General features: G+C 42.3%; 1 protein-coding gene and 1 long non-coding RNA gene across 6 annotated transcripts in view; one reads left to right on the top strand and one right to left on the bottom strand.

Annotated features, from left to right (window-relative positions):
• Window positions 1-4,257: 4,257 nt before the first annotated feature.
• On the bottom strand, window positions 4,258-9,672 carry DDIT4L (DNA damage inducible transcript 4 like). 2 transcript variants are annotated; one of them, XM_044766379.2, is made up of 3 exons: window positions 9,179-9,672; window positions 8,343-8,481; window positions 4,258-6,470 (listed from the first exon to the last, which is right to left on the bottom strand). In XM_044766379.2, the coding sequence occupies exons 2-3, from the start codon at window positions 8,431-8,433 to the stop codon at window positions 5,980-5,982; spliced, it is 582 nt and encodes a 193-aa protein (XP_044622314.1). In that variant the 5' UTR covers window positions 8,434-8,481; window positions 9,179-9,672; the 3' UTR covers window positions 4,258-5,979. The 2 variants fall into 2 exon arrangements, with proteins under 2 accessions (XP_044622314.1, XP_014701548.1); XM_014846062.3 differs by lacking the exon at window positions 9,179-9,672 and adding an exon at window positions 8,737-8,941.
• A 107-nt stretch (window positions 9,673-9,779) lies between these two features.
• The window catches only part of LOC106834437 (uncharacterized), a 90,067-nt gene continuing 83,326 nt past the window's right edge, over window positions 9,780-16,520 (top strand). For 3 of the 4 annotated variants that reach the window (XR_006524628.2, XR_006524627.2, XR_011502094.1), the window contains exon 1: window positions 9,808-9,903. This is a non-coding gene — a long non-coding RNA (uncharacterized lncRNA). Of the gene's footprint in view, window positions 9,904-16,520 lie in introns of all 4 variants that reach the window. The other variant, XR_011502095.1, reaches the window with a different exon arrangement.

Below are 16,520 nucleotides of genomic sequence, written 5' to 3'. Positions count from 1 at the left end.
GTGTGTGGTGTTTGTTAAGGCAGCCTGAGCTAACTAATACACTTAGGTAACAAGTCCTTTTACAAAACAGGTGGTTTTTAGTTCTTTGATTTCAACAATATTGGAAGAAAATTTTATTGAATTATCTACATGTTGATCATTTAAAATAACTTTTAGTGATAGATATTTATATGATTTTGACATATATCTTGAAAGTTGCTCAAAGATTGATTACAATTTGATATAGTAGTAGCCAAATTCCCCTGGATTCTTATCTGCTTATTGATATAAATATATTTTCTCAGAGTTCACCTCTATAGAAACAAACATAGGAAATGATGCTTAATCCTCTAGTTCTAGCAAAAAACAGTATTTATCTGTAAATTAATTCACTATTTTAAAATACTCACCTCACTGAGACAATATTATCTTGTGTTTAATAGCATTTATATAATTTTAAAACATATTTAATGTTTTGATTATTGTGTACTATTACTTTTGTAAAGTTAACTCAAAGCATTAACATTTAAAGCCTTATGATTACAGGAAATTTAAAAAATTGCAATTTTAATTTATAATTTTATTTTTATTGTAGAGAAGAAAGATTAGTAAAAGACTTTCAAGCTTAAAATATATTATGAAGGTAAAATTCAGTGTAAGGGGCTCTCCCTGTGGCCTAGTGGTTAAGTTTGTGCACTCTGCTTTGGCGGCCCAGGGTTTTGCCAGTTCGAATCCTGGGCGCAGACATGGCACTGCTCATCAAGCCATGCTGTGGTGACATCCCACATGCCTCAACTAGAAGGGCCCACAACTAAAAAATACAGAACTATGTACTAGGGGGCTTTGGGAGAAAAAGGAAAAATAAAAATCTTTTAAAAAAAATTCCGTGTAAAAGTAGACATTAAGAAGATACAGGAAAAAAGAAAAAATAACACTGAAAAACTTTATTTTGTTTAAGACCCTATCTTAGCGTTTTCTAAATAGTTTTGGTGAGTATTAAGTTAACACGCTATTTACATTCCATTTGAAACATTTAACAAGGTGATGTAATCATTTTATTTTGAAAGACCAGTATTTACTACGTATTGGAATTTACATCATTTGCAACATTTTAAACTTAGGGTGAAAATTTTAATGGGCAATTTAAAAATATGGCAGAGGATATAGTTTTTACAAAATTCTTTCAGATGTGCAACAAGTGACAAAGTTTGAAGAATATTGGTCTAGGTTTGACAACTAAAGATGGATTTGTTGACTCGTAAAATACATTTATCTTCAACTTTGCAAAATAATGTCAGACTATATACATATATATATTGGTATGTTTAAAGTAAGGTTTTTTTCCCCACATCTTCAGCAACATTTGGAATGTTCAGATTTTAAAGTTTTCTCTCTTTTTTTTTTTTTTTTACCAATATGGATGTATATACATTGGTGTCTTATTGTGCTTTTAATTTGCGTTTCCCTGATTGCTAGTTAGATTGAGCATCTTTTCATATGTTTGTCAGCCACATGGGTTTCCTTTTCTGCAGAGTGCCTATTCACGTTTGGCCATAGTTTTTCCTTTGGGTTGTTCATGTTTTTCTAATTGCTTTGAAAGAATTCTTAACATATTCTGGTTACTAACACTTTTTCAATTATATGTATAGAAGATACTTTCTTCCAACTCATAACTTGTATTTTTAATTCATGACTTAGATTTCTATTCTTTTTATAGTGTTATGTGATAAACAGAAGTTTCAGTGATTTTGTTGCATCTTATTTAAGAAATCTTTCTCTACATCAAAATCATCAAAATTATGTTGTCTTCTAAGTTTCCCTTTCACATTTAATTCTTTAATTAACCTGGAATTGATTTTTATGCTTATGTGTATGCATCTGATTTCATTTTTTTCATGTAGATAAATGATTATTATAGTGCTAATTATTGAAAACACTATCATTTGCCCATTGATTTAAAGTGCCACTGCTGCTACAAATCAACTTCCCATACGTGCATAGTCTGTATTTGGGCTCTCTATTGTTTCACAGACTAACTTGTCTCTCCCTGTGTGGCAGAAACTATGTTAGCAGCTTGTCAAGCCCATTTCCTCTGGGCGTACTGTGCTACCACCTTTCCCAGCCCCTCTTGCAACTGAATGGGGCCACATGACTGGTTCCATATGGGATATAGAGAGAAGTCATGTACATCACTTCCACACCTGGCCCCTGAGTATCCCATGCGCTCCTTCACACTCCATCTCTTCTCTTGTCTGTGGCAGATGCAGTGGATCCAATGGAGTATTGTGAGTCTATAATCAATGGCAGCGTCTAGGTAGGAGTCAGGCGTTCTGAATATCTGCATGATGCATCACCATGTACCTCTCCCTCCTTATCTGCCATCAACCTGCCTTGGACTTCTCTGATTATCACTTGTTTACACCAATATAGATAATTGAGAACTGAGTGTAATAGACTTAAGATTGTTATACTCATACATCCTTCCACTATGAAAATGGGAAAACTGGCAATAGTGCAACACGAAGCTGACTCCATGAGGATATAGATTATGTCACTGGTGAACAGAATCAGATTGAATCCATTCCTGTAATATAATACTCTCTTTCTGTTAATAAGAGGAAAATGAGACATCCATTCTTTCAGGAGGCCGTCACACACTCTCGCTATTTCATTCCCTCTTGAGATAGCTGGGGGACAGATCACACCTTCTTTTGAAGGTACATGAAAAAGTAAACAGGCCAATTGCACAAGATAAGCACGAACATGCCAGGATTGAAACTCACGTCTTTTAAACGTTTGGATGTTTTTCATTTTAAGCACAGCTCTGCTCCAATGAAGGGTGAATACTGTCAGTAGTTTCCTCATTTTCCCTACCTGAAAAGACTTAAGAATTCTACATTAAGAATTCTTTCTTCAGATTTAGGGGCAAAGGTTGCTGACATCGTTTCACACAGTCTTTGGTGCTGCGGGTGAGGTCTCTGTGCTGTTCATGCACTTGGAAGCAGTGCGGTGAGCTCAGGCCCCAGAGCCGGCTTGGTTTTATGCTCCGGCCTTCCTGTGCCAGTTGGTGACTTTGCATAAGTCACTTAACCTCTCTGTTTCTGGTCATTTATCTCTAAAATAGAGATGACAGCAGTCTCATTTCATAGGCTGTTGTGAAGAATAAATGAGAATTTATGTAAAACACCTAGAACAGAGCCTAGCACTTAGTAAGTCTTGTTAAATGTGGGTTATGTAGCGGAAGAAATCTGAGCTAATGACCATGAATGTGAGGATGTTACCACCCAAGTGGGCTCTTCTACTTGCCGCAAGACATGCTAGTAGTCAGGAGGCAAGGTGGTGGGAGAGAAAGGACTTTATTGCAACTTGCTAGCAAGAGGGAAGATGGCCGACTCATGTCCAAAAGCACCGTCTCACAGAAGAAAGACAATAGGCCAGTTATATATGAGGCCAGTCTCCAGGTGGGGGAGGTGGCTGGTCTCTGGGCGGGGCAGACATCTGGTCCCAGTTCCTGATAGTCCTTTGTTTTACTGGATGTGCATCAGAGACCAGAGCAATGGCCCTATACCCTGGACTTCCAATTGTCATTGATGATGGCTATCAGTATGGCCTCTCTGCAAGGGTGGGAGGGAGGGGCGTGGAATGGTCATCACATTCCTAAGGAACTCAAAAGAACAAAGTTATCATCTTAAAGCTGCTGGGAGGGGACACAACACTTACAGGGCATGTCTGGGCCAGTCAGTCAGAGAGGTCATTTAAAGTTACAATATGGTTTCTTTTCTCCAATATGGCTTCCCTTATGTCAACTTTGTGTTAAGCCAGTGTCAAGGAGACTGAAAATATAGGTGAAAAAGATTAAAAATTCAAATTGATGAATAGTGGAATTAGAAAGATATGTTGTTCCAAGAGAATATTCTGATAAATGTGAAAATGTACACTGATCTTACAATTTGATAAATCTGCATTTGGTCATTAGGAAAACTATAGAAAAGCCTTTACACAATGAGTTTTTTAAAAAGGTGGTTGCCAAAGGAGCTCAAATTATTAATGTCTTTGTATAAAAAGTATTGCTGTATTTGAAAAATTATGAAGCAAATCACTCTTTATTGATACATAAGCAAATGCAATAAATGCAATTGGAATATGATAATAAAGGGTACAACTAGCCTTTGTCAAAAAGGGGATAAATAATTGTTTTGTCACCTTTCCTCAAATATTTTCAAATATATTTTAGGGTGCTCATTGCATAACTCAGAAAAGACAAAGAGGACAACAGAATTAAAAAATACAATACTTTATTGTCAAAAATAGACAAACCTTAATTTCCTTTAACAGGAATATTAATTTAAGAGTCTCTATCAGCCATCACCATTTTGTGAGCATCAAAGACAAGAGAGTCAAAGACAGCTGTTAGTGGGAAAAGGACCACAGGTCTACCTCCACGGGAGAAGCCTCACCCACAGCATCACAGTGACCTGAGAGCCCTGAACTATGACAGACACGCAAGACAAAGCTGACTGACCCCATCCCGTCCTGTAGGGATCCGTTCTGTGGAATCTTCCCAAGCATTTGAAGAGTTTAGTTAGAACACTTGCTGATTTGAACAGTGAAACTTACGTCATTTATGGAATTAGTAATAGGATCACACCCGCTTTTGAGATACACCAGGCTGAAGCCACCTGTCTTTACAACCCTGGCCTCAGGTATGCAAAGTGGTGCTAACAGCTTGGGCAGGACACCTGAATGAGGTCCTTTTTCGTGGCCTCCAGCGAGGACCTGAAGGTTTGCTGAATGGAACACTGCAGTGGGGGCTACATTCTCTCATTCACATAAAAAAAACAAGGATAATCATCTGATCTAATCTAGCTGGTTGGAACCAGAACAAAATAAGGCCTTTATTGGCCCCTGGGGCCAGGAATCCAGGGCTGGGTGCGTGCACTGGTTAGCCACATCATGACTTGCTTTCTCTGGTCTGTACTATAAACTGGCTACCCAGAGCCAAAGCAGGTTTTGTAAATAGGCTCACCAATAATTAAAAGTGGGAGTGTGCAGCTAGCTCTCTGAGGATTCGGGTTAAGGAGAGATACTTTGGTTCCCAAGAGAGGCCAGGGATGAGATAACACTGACCTGGTGAGATGGCTCACCTGAGATGAAGCACATGAAAGAGTGAAAAGAAGCTTGATTAGCAAATGGAGGAGAAAGGAGCCAGCCTGAGAACTCTTTCCCCATTCACTCAATGCAACAGTAATCATCTACATGCAAAAAATCAGTCCAACGTTTTCCATTTTTCTAGTTGAAGGGTAACCATTCAATACAAGAGAACTAGCGAAACTGAGCTTATATTGTACCATAAAGTCACTTAAAACAATACTGTGGTTACGAAACGGCAGCTCTAGCTTTTGCTTCCTCTTTAAAGAGGAGAGGATGCAAAGAAACTCCTGCTGCAGTGACGAGTTCTGCTTCGCTGTGACGGTTATTATTCACCCTGGCATGGGGTTAAGTTTTAATGAAGCTCACTCACTTGAGTAGGGGCATGAAATTGGAGGTGTGGGCTTCTGGAAGTTTTGATGGACTAAGCATCATTCAGTAAGATTCTGTAATTGAAAGGATCACTCTGAAAACTTAGAGAAAAAAGCCATATGAAAATCAAACTAGGTGAAGTTGGTTTATGGAGTCTATTAGCAAGACTACCTGAAAAACTTTGTGGGGTCAAACATAAAACTAAAGGGTATTGCTTCTTTTCCTCCCTTATTCCATTCCATTCCATTTTGTAAAAAATGTGATATATGCAGACAATGTATATTCTCTTGGGTCATTTCTCAAAAGCCACAGAATAAGCCCTGTGTTGGGGTTGCTATGCATATGAAAGAGGAAGCCGAACTCCATATGGGGCTTCTTGTGGTGAGCAGGCAGGCAAACTACGTGGCTAGACCAGAGCAACCCAGCAGCCGGGCGGTTTTATGACCCAATCATACAGAGGACCTGTTAAATGTTTCCCTTTCAGCACTCTTCAACGACTGTGGTTCCAATCAAGGAGTAAAGCTTTTTCTTAACAAGTCGAAATCCTGAGCTCAGGATCAGAGTTCGCTTGAGGCCAGAGGAGAAGCGCCCTCGACTAAAGAAAAAGTCCCTGAAGCTCGTCCATGAGCAGCTCTCCTGTTTAAACACAAGCGTCAGCTCGAAAGTGGGCACCACGCTAGAATCGCACACGATCCGATCCAGCTTTTTACATACATTTTCAATCTCCAGGTTCACGTGCATCACACACCCGCGCAGGCCGCAGGGCTCGGTGGACGAGAGCCGCAGCACGTCCTGCGCGATTCTCCGGGTCAGCTTCTCCGGGACAAGGACTTTGGAGCAACCAAGTTTGGTTTGCTTTGATTTGGACAGACAGTTCTCCAGCATTTTAACCAAATTCTGGCAAGTTGTCTCCTCAAATATCACCTCACTGAGGTTGGGTTCAGGAACAACATAATCCCAGTAGTCAAAATCTGTAGAAAATGGAAGTTTAAGATTTAAAAAAATGAAAGAAATCCAGCAGCAGAAAAAACACACCAAGATATCAACACTGGTTGCTTCTATCCACTGAGGCAGGCTGTTTCTAATACTAGTTTGGGAGTTGGCTGATCTCACTTGGCTGTTTGTTAGCTAGCTGAGCATAACAGAGCAAGGCGTTTGACCTCTCTGATAACGAAGGGTCATCTGTGAAATAAAGGTTTTGATAAATAGGGTGGATAGGATATAACTATTTTTCTTTACATTTATGTGTGTACACAGATACACAATCTTAAAAACTCTGCATCAAAAATCTATTTCTGGTGATCCTAGATTACTAGTGATCTTCTTGCTTCCTGGCTCCCTTACTTGTTTATCTAATTTTGCTTTCCAGACACTACCCACTACTTCTGAAAAAAAAAAAAATGTTTATAAGGTTTTTTTTTTGACTAAGAGATAGTTACCTTCTAACTCTAAGAATATATGCATTCATTATTGTAAAATAAAGAATTTTTGCTATTGTTCTTTAGTGATGAACTTACGATGGCCTTGAAGAGCTATTTTAAATATCTATCAAATTTGTATCGTTCTTTAAAAGTCATTACTGGAATGGTCTGTAGATCCTAATTTTAGCTACAAGCTCTTTGATTAAAAAGTGCTCGGAGCAGACCTCTGAGGTTCACAAGGATATTTATAACTGGCTGGGTGGTTTCTCGTAGCCAAGCAAAACAAAATAGTTCTAGGAAAACAAAATTAGCTTTGCTCAAAGGAAAAGAGATAGCTCCGCGTTTGGTCACCTACCTTCCAAATTAATCCTACCACTTGGCAGGAGGCCATGCCACACACAGTCAACCTAGCGGGCGCAGGAGAGGCCCCAGGGCTCCCGCCAGGGCCCGCCTCACCTTCATGGCTACTGTTCCTCTCTCCGCATCATGCAGTCACTTAGATCACTGTTTTTTAAATAACTAAATGAAACAAACGCACTCCAAATTGTAAGGCTCCATGTTTTTATCCATGTTGAAGATAGAGAACTTTAGAGCTTTGGCCTATAAAATTCGATCATCAACCACTTTGCCTTCTAAATGAGAAAGGCCCAGAGATCTTAAACAATGTGTCTATGCCCACACAGCTCCTCAGTGGCAGAGCAGTGGGTTAATTTAGAAACTGCTGTTTAAAATTGCAAATGACAATATATATATGTCCAGCATCACTGCTGTTTTAAAGTTTCCTTTCGGCATTAAAAATGGGATAATGGGTATATCCACAAATAGAATACCACTCAGCAATAGAAAGAAACACTGATATAGGCAACAACGCGGAAGAATCTCAAAATCCTTAAGCTGCGGAGAAGAAACCACAATCAGAATGGTACATATGACATGGTTACATCTGTATGAAACTCTAGAAGTAAAATTAACCTATGCTGACAAAAAGCAGGTCAGTGTTTCTCTGGGGACGGGGGAGGGAGGGGGGAATTGATGGCAAATGGGTACATGGGAATTCAGAGGGAGGGGGTGAGGGTAGCGGCTACACGCGTGAATACATTTCTTAAAACGCACATAACTCTACACTTAAAATTCACCATATCTTCAAAACCGCGTCGGGTAAGGAATCCATGTAACTTTTAATCCCAAAGAGCCCATTAGACGCAGACTCGACCTACGCAGCCCTCAGGTATTTCATTTTGCTACTTTTGTTTCTCACTATCGGACAGAAGATGCTGGAAAGTTTGGAAAGGAGTCTCTTCAGATGGATTTTGTGGCATTCCCTACCTCAAAGGAGGGGCCCACACCGCACGTTTGCCAATCCCGTCCATCCAGGGGCTGCGACCTCCGCAGGGGAGGGAGGCCGGCACCTGGGAAACTCACCATTTAACAGGCTCCCCCGGTGGAAGCCACCGTCCAGCAGCTCTGAAATGCTGGCCGGGTTCTTACTGCTCAAACTGCCGGTCGCAACCATGGTCAACGGCCCTCTTTCTCTCGCGGGGCGGAACGGCCTTTCCGGGTGCTGGAAAAAGGCGGCAAGGATAGCTTTGCAAAAGCAGGCAAAATGTGCAGAGGCTCCTAAAATGCCCAGCTTCCCCGGAGCGAACTAGCCGAGGCATTCCGTTTCCAAAGGGGAGGAACTGGCCCCTGCAACTCGAGTTTACAGAGCCCCGGGAGCGGAAACGAACTCAAAGTTAGCAAAACTTGGAGCCGACTTGCCCCGCGGAACTCACCCCGCGCCCCTGCTCCCCCCCGCCCACGTCGCCGCCTAGCTCACCTGCTGGGGGTTCGCTGGGGCCGATGCGCTCGCTGGCAAAGCTGCGGGGTAAACAGAGTCAGGCTCTGTCCTCAGGAGCCCCTCCCTCGGGGCCGCAGGGACCTGCAGACCCGAGCAGCGATCGGCACCAGCTCGCCCCAGCCCGCCCAGCTTTGGCTCCACCGAGCAGCCTCGCCTCCGCGCAGCGGGCACTTTATAGGCCCGGCCTCCCCCCTGCCCCGGCCCGCCCTGCGTCGGCCCTCCCCGGCCCGGGCCCCGCCCTCCCGGGTCGGGTCGCAGGTCCACCCGGACACTCCAGCCGCCCTAGGCGAGCCGCTGGGAGATGAGGTTAAGTTTGCGGTAGGGTTGACGCCTGCTGTTGCCCGGGTGGGCCACGGTTACCGTGACCGCAATTCCGGGGTCCCAACTCGCCCCAAACTGATCACTCTCCTCCACCACTAACCTGGTTCTTTGATGAGACCTTTTCCCCAGCGCGCGCTCACGCTGCTGGTGCCCTCGTTAGGATTCTGTGCCGGGCAGCGGGAGGCTTTCTGCCCTTTGTCTGTTCCCACGACCCGAGCCTTTGCTGTGTCAGACTGAACCCTTTGCTTTAATCTGTTTCGATGTTCGATGAGCATGATTTACGCACTTAAGTCTGGCCTCTAACCAAGTCAACTTTACTGCGCGTCCTGCCCCAGGGTTTCTCTGTGCTCCTCTGTTGCCCGCGGTCAGATCTAGCCGGCCTTATCCCGCATCGGAAGCATTTTAGGAAGGGTCTTTATCACCCACTGCGCTCCCGGCAGCCTCCGTGCCGTTTCATCTACGACTAATGCGTTTTCTCCGCGAGAAGGGTGAGCCTGGTACTCTTTTAATTAGACCTGGCTCCAGAGCGCCGGGAGCTTGCATGAAGAGGAGTTTGCCAAGAAACTGAACAAAACCGTTAGTGAGATCTTAGCTGCTTCCTCTACCCGCCCAGTCGCTGGGAGCATTGTCATTCCCAGAGGCAGAAGTTCCTGGCGAGCCCTGTTAAGGGGAGGAATTGGGTTTGGGCCGGCTTGAAGGGGCTTGAGGCTATGACAGAGTTTATACCCTGCTAGGGGTGACCCCCTGGGTTTGACGTACTGTCTGACCTTGAGCGCACAGAGGGCCAGAGGAGGTGGGCGGACAGTCGACACGCTCCCGTAACCCGTAAGCAAAAAGCTAAGCAGTATGTCTTCTTCCGAAGTTACTAAGCCACCCTTTTTCTGCGTTAGTGTGCCAGTAGGAGACCATCCGTCCGAAGGGGGCATTCCCAGTGACGGTGTGGGCTCAGGAGAGGAACGGGAGGGGGGGCTGCCTGGATGGGAAAGACGGTTTCTACAAGTAGGAGGGTCTGGTGTTGGCTCCTGGTCTTCTCGGATTAGGTGTACAAGGATTGGAAGGTTAGGGCCTTGAAAAGCAGTTTCAACGGTCTAGACTAAAAACTCCTAGTAAGAAAAACACCAACAGAAGGGGCAAGGAGAGTGTGATAAACAGATCAGTGGGAGGACACTGGAGGCAGAGCCGCAGAAATTAAAGCCAGCTTGACAGTCCATTTTTAACTCCACTCAGGCAGCTGCGCCGCCTGAAGGTCAGGGAGCCAGGGAAGGAGGTGCTGATAGGCTGGTCTTTGAAAGTAGATTCCACTTCTATTTCAATACTAGAAAAGTGGAAAATAAACAAGCCCATTTAAGCTGATTAAAAAGCAATTTCAGTGGCTACTGTGTTCAGGACCAATGGATGGGCCCCTGGTCAGGTCTGGGACAGCAGCTGCCTGGCAGTCTGGGGGTGGGGCCCAGGGCACAGAGCCTCCTTTCCTTATCTGGGTGGCAATATTGATAAGGCTGCCTCCAAAGAGAGTTATTAGAACAATATAATGGGTGGTCTGAACCTACCTCCAGCCTCTGTGATCTAAAGGTTAAGAGAGCCCTGTGGCCCTGGTTCCTTTCCCAACAGGGAAGAACCACCACTCCCTCAGTTGTTACACTGTAGCGGCTGCATGTTGCTGAAAGCTATGCTGTGGGGATTTCAAATTCCAGCAGGGTCACTCATGGTGGACAGGTTTCATCAGAGCTTCCCGACTAAGATAGACTAAGAAGAGCTCCCGGCCACCCACTTCTGAATAAATTGGTCATGAAAACCCTGTGAATAGCAGCAGAGCATCATCTGATGCAGCACCGGAAGGTGAGAAGATGGTTCAAAAAGACCGGGCAGGGTTCTGCTCTGCTGTCCATGGGGTCGCTGGAGTTGAATCCGGACTCCACTGCACTGACAACAAAACCAAACCGACACCAGTGAGACAAAGAAATTACCCATTTCAGTTTCCTTAGTGTATTTGGCATAAGTCATAAACTAAGTACTCTCAAAGGGCCAGAAAGATTATTGCACCGCTAGAAAGTAATGGTTACTCCTGGCTCACCTGACTAACTGAAATTTTGCAAAGGCCTTCGGGATTTTACTGCATAAAATCATTTCCCTATGTACAAAAGACATTGAATAATATCACTGTTTTTGGCTGAGTTGGCCTAGCTTTCAGAAATTACTGATGACTGATGCAGAACACATAGCTGGGATAATTAGTTGTGGAGATTGTCTGTCTTTCTTTATTCACTTAAAAGGGTAAAAAATCTATTCTATCACCAGTTGATGTCTTTGCAGGATTACATAAACAGAGCTGATTTTAAAAATGAAACATAGAATAGAATTAGGAAAAACTAAGTACCGTAATAGTCTTGCCAAGAGATGACACATTCAGTCTATTAGATTTTTTAATGTTGTGGATGCAGTTTATTCTTCACATTGGTGCCCCTCGGGTATGTCTCAGGTCAATGTCGAGCACATGTCATTTCTGTCTTGTTATAGCCGCTCTCATTAATCCTGGAAAAATAGTTTGCGAGGATGCTTACTGGAAATAATAGTTGTTTATGAAGAGAAAATCTAATTGGTTAAATAATTTGATTGCCTTTCATATACCAATGTAGTATAGCAATCTACCAAAAAGCATAAGCAAAGGCTTTAACTCAAGCATACTTTCTTTTTTTATTACTTTGATTTACTCATCCACCTTCTTATAAAAAGGAAAGAGAAACAGCAAGTAACAAATAGTAACAGTACGTTCATTGGATGTATATGCAAATATTTAAGTTCCACCCCCAATGTATAAAAATAGTATTCATAATATGCTTACTTACATAAAGTGTCAATTCAGAATAGCAGGGATATTGCAATAAACCAGAAACAAATGTGGGGCTTTCATGTGGCATTACAGGAATCACCGGCGTCTTGTGTGCTCCTGATTTGGAGTGCGGAATGTTTGTTTCACGTTTCACCAGCCAACTTTTTCTCTTTATCCCAGTATGAGCATTGTTCCTGAGCTCTTATTAATATGTTTACATGCAGTGCGTTTCTTATTTCATCTCATAAACTATGACACCAGAGGCAAAAATGACTGAGTTTCCTAATCTGTACAGTGGGTTCACGGAGGATTTACAGGACATGGAAGGTTATCTGTGTAATATCCAAGGTCCCTTAGCAAGCTTGTAGGGTGGTTGTGAGGACTGAAAGAGAAACCCCTCTAATCAATGCTAAATATTCTCTCTTTTTGATAAGTAAATCTGGGATCTTTAAATGCACACTGTCTCTGGCTCTCCTTGGTTGTGCTAAGTTTGTAAATCTCGTACTTACATGAGTCTTAGGATAGGGCCTAGTACATAGCAAGCGCTTAATGAGTGACAGTTATTATTATTGCCATTATTATTGTTCTGAAATTGTAGTTCTCCAGTTCAGAGAGAGCCTGAGTGAGATCGGGGAAGTATTATTAAACAAAACTTGTAGTCTTTCCTGTTTGCAGGAAATCTGGAAAATATTTGCTGCTCATTGGGAAAGCCTTTTTTATTACAATACGTGCATATTTGTATGGGAGGGTGGGAAGGAGATCTCCCAATGAGACGTGAGAAAATAATGTGGGTAAAAAGTTGTCTTGGTGCAAAATACAGAGTTATACATATTATCTTTCCTTTATTAATCCAGGGAATGGTTTTCTGGAAAAAAAGGAAATATACAGGCCTTTGAAATAATTGACCATAGAACCACCCAATTGTTTCAAGATGTGTATGACCCTCTGTTAACATTCTGGATGAGCTATTTTATCATTATTTTTATTTGTCTTTGAGAATGCTCCAGCCAATAAAATTTTCACTTAATAATTAAATGTGCAGTATGAGTTATCCTATAGAATGCTAAAGGATTTTCCACTAAGTAAGGTAACATGGAGACCTATCTAGTATAAGCAATAAAAGGCCTGATGAAAATAATATGTAATACTTGCTGCTACAAGCTTAGAGAATCTTCCAGTAGCAGAAGGCATTGACTCTCTAAATTCAAGCAGAGAAATGGTTACCATAGTGACTCCTCTCTTTAAATAGTTCTGTGATTTTTTCATAAACAATGCTATGTATTATCTCCCTTTAAATAAAGAAAGCTGATATGTTTAAATGCACACAGTCCCTGATTTTCCTTAATTTTGCACAGATTTATAATCCGGGTGCCCACGTAAGAGAATGTTAGCCAGGACACGGAGTAGGTCCTTGGCATTTTTCTAGGGATACATCTTACAACCTTTGCAAGTCTCAAATCTGAGAACAGCACCATGACATACCATTACTCTGGAAGTTTTATGTGCATGAAGATAAGAAGAGGAAAATAAAGCTATGTGTTCATGTAGGTGCTGGTCCTTCATTGATCCCCCTCCCTGTACCAGCCAGGTGGCCTTTTCTGGTGGACAAGTGTTGCACAGCTTTTGTCATTCACATTTGTGTCCCACAAAAATTACACATTGCTTCATGACATAAACCTGTGAGATTACCTAAGAAGAGAATTAAATCCAAGAATGCCCGTGTGTGGACTAGACAGGATTGTGCAGTGTAGTCTTTAGCATGCGCTCCAATTCCCCTTCTGCAAATGTAAAGCCACAGTAAAGTTAAAAAGCCTGATGAAGTCACAGGGGGGTTCTGTGTTTGTAACATTCATGGTGTAGCAGGTAGATGTGTGGACTGTGGAGCCTGACTGGCTAGGGTCGTATCCCAGAAACGACACTAACTAGCCATATGGATGTCGATAAGAACTTAACATTTCTGTGCCTCCATTTCTACCTTTAAAATAAAAATTATAATAACTTTGTCTCATGAAGGGCTGTTGTGGGGATTAAGTGAGCCAATACACAATGCACTCAATAAGTATCAGCCATGATTATAATTATGAATTTTGCTCTGACTTGAAAAATCCCCAATGCCCTGGTGTCATTTTTATGAAAAGATAGCTAGGGGAGTGGTTACATGTGTTCAAGGGGTGTATCTTTTGTACATATCCATTTGTTGCTTGACCGACGTTCGGTTAAGTATTTATTGAGTATTAATTATCCGTTAGCCACTGAGAATATAACAGAGTTCCTGTCACCAGGGAGATTATAGTTTAGAAAGGAATGTACACCAGTAAACACGAGATTAGTATTAGTGGGATAAGTTAGGGGTGGTCCAGGGTGCTGTGGCAGCACAATGATATGAGCATTATAATGATTAGAAGATTTTGAAGGAAGGTTTATCGCCTTGCAACTCAGTGTATTTCATGGACCAATAGGGTGAATGTCGCTTAAGAGCTTGTAAGGAAAGCAGAACCTCAGTCCTCAACACAACTGAAACAGAATCTGCTTGTTACAAAGATTCCTAGGGGATTCATACTGCATGCAATTAAAATTTGAGAAGTAGTGATTTTAAAAAGAATAAATGAAACAATAAGACCGTCTAAGCACTTGAAAAGCCTTTTTTGGGCCAATTAATGAAAACCATTTATTGAGTTCCTACTATATGCAAGGCGTGGCCTCGTGGAAAGGTGCATCCACTCCCAGGTGGGCAAGTGTCTGTTGACTTCCCATAGCTCTGGTCAGACATGACAGCCCTGCGAATCTGTGGTTGTGTGGTTCTCAGCCCTTCGGCCTTGCTCACAAAACGACCTACAGCTATGTGAAAACAGCCCAGTTTTCCAAGAAGACTGTATTATACAAAAATGAAATCCTGTTTGATGAACTTGAGACCCTATCAGAATTGTTTTCAACCTTGATGAACTGGAAGCCAATTATGTAACGTGAGGATTGGGCTTACATGGTAAAATGTGTTTAAAGTGATGGGTCTGTGGAATGTATTTGGAAACAGCAAATTTGGAAGGAAGGGGGCGATACAGAAAGACATGTGTCTCATTGCTTCTACAGTTACTGGAGAGGGTAAATGCGGTAATGCGTGTATTCTGCTCTAATTGTATCATAAAACGTACTTTAAAACAATGACTTGGCCTTTTGAAAGATTGTGCTGGTGATTGAGAACTCCTTTTGTAGATGATCTATGTTGTGACAGAGGCTCTAAATCATAGGTTGCTGAAGCGACGTTTCAGGACATGTCAACATGGCTGCGAGCACACTGACGTGCATTCAGTCGGGTGGCACTGTTAATGGATCATATCTAAGCTGAGCAATAAATAGTACTTCGCAAGTGAATTTATAGCAGTATATAGTTGCCTTTGCGATAGGTTTAGATGTCCACATGCTAAAGACAAACCAGTGCTCACTTCCGTGTGTAGCAGAGCAGCACACCTTAGGGGTTTGACTTTAGGCCATAACTCAATCAGGTCAGGCTTCAATTTCTGGCTCTGCCATGAGTCAGCACTATGAAATTAACTTAAATCCTTTGAATCTCAGCTTCTTCATCTATAATACGGAAGACTCAATGACACAATATAGTTAAGTTTCTGGCAGCATGATTGGTAACATTAAGAGCTCAGTCAAAGGTGGTCGTCCTAAACACACTTGGCTTATGTGAGTTTGTTTGTCTGAATGTACATTCTACTGCAGCAAATAATTCATCATGTGCTATGTTGGGTTTTTCAAGATAGTGGTAGATGTTACTTTGTGCATAACAGATAGTAAAGGATGCACTAGCTGGAGAATTAGGAGACTAGCCCTCATACAGCTTTTACACTGACTTGGCATCTGACTTTGGATGGGATGAGTCAGCAGAATCATCTAGGAGTATTGAGAAACTACAGAGATTCACCCAGGCCAGAGGAGGAGAGAGTTATCTATGGATTTCAAAGCAATGGAGACTAGGGCCTGACTTTTTGGCTGTGTCTCAGAGGTAGCAAGCCATGAGAGTTCCCATATTTGGAAGAGAGTCCTGCTGTGCCTCAGGACCACACAGAGAAGCAAGAAATGGCCAGATCTGATGGGATACTGAGGGCACGGCTGATGGACATCTTGGCTTTACCTTGTGGGCGAGCAACGACTAGAGGGAGACTGTCTCCCTGCCTACCCCAATCCTGAAGCCTCAACACTGCACAGAACTTAAAATCCTTGACGTGAGCATTGGGTCTATGGAGTGGAGGATGGAGGTGGGGAGGGGCAGAATGGCTGATAGTAGAGGTACCTATTCCTGGGTGGAAAGGCTGAATATCAGATAGCCAGCTAAACAGCCAACGTCAGAGCAGCACTGTTGCTTTATTGCACAAGCAGCGTGTTCGCTGAGGCTGGTGTTATTTATGTCTGTCCACCAACAGTTGTGGTTCTACATCTGAAAAATAGATTTAGATTTTTTCCTTTTTATTCAATTTACACAGCTTTCTTAGAAGCTGCACTTTTAGCATTTACATCCAACTTAAGAGTTCCATATCTAGTGCATTTTTAGTTTATTCATTATTGAAATATTGCTGCCTACAAAGAAATCTACATATAAAGTACTTGTTAA

The sequence above is a fragment of the Equus asinus genome, chromosome 3, assembly GCF_041296235.1.
Source record: "Equus asinus isolate D_3611 breed Donkey chromosome 3, EquAss-T2T_v2, whole genome shotgun sequence".
In the NCBI taxonomy this organism is placed as follows: Eukaryota; Metazoa; Chordata; class Mammalia; order Perissodactyla; family Equidae; genus Equus; species Equus asinus.
The sequence above is the reverse complement of the archived record's forward strand: the minus strand, read 5'-3'. Positions and strand labels throughout refer to the sequence as shown.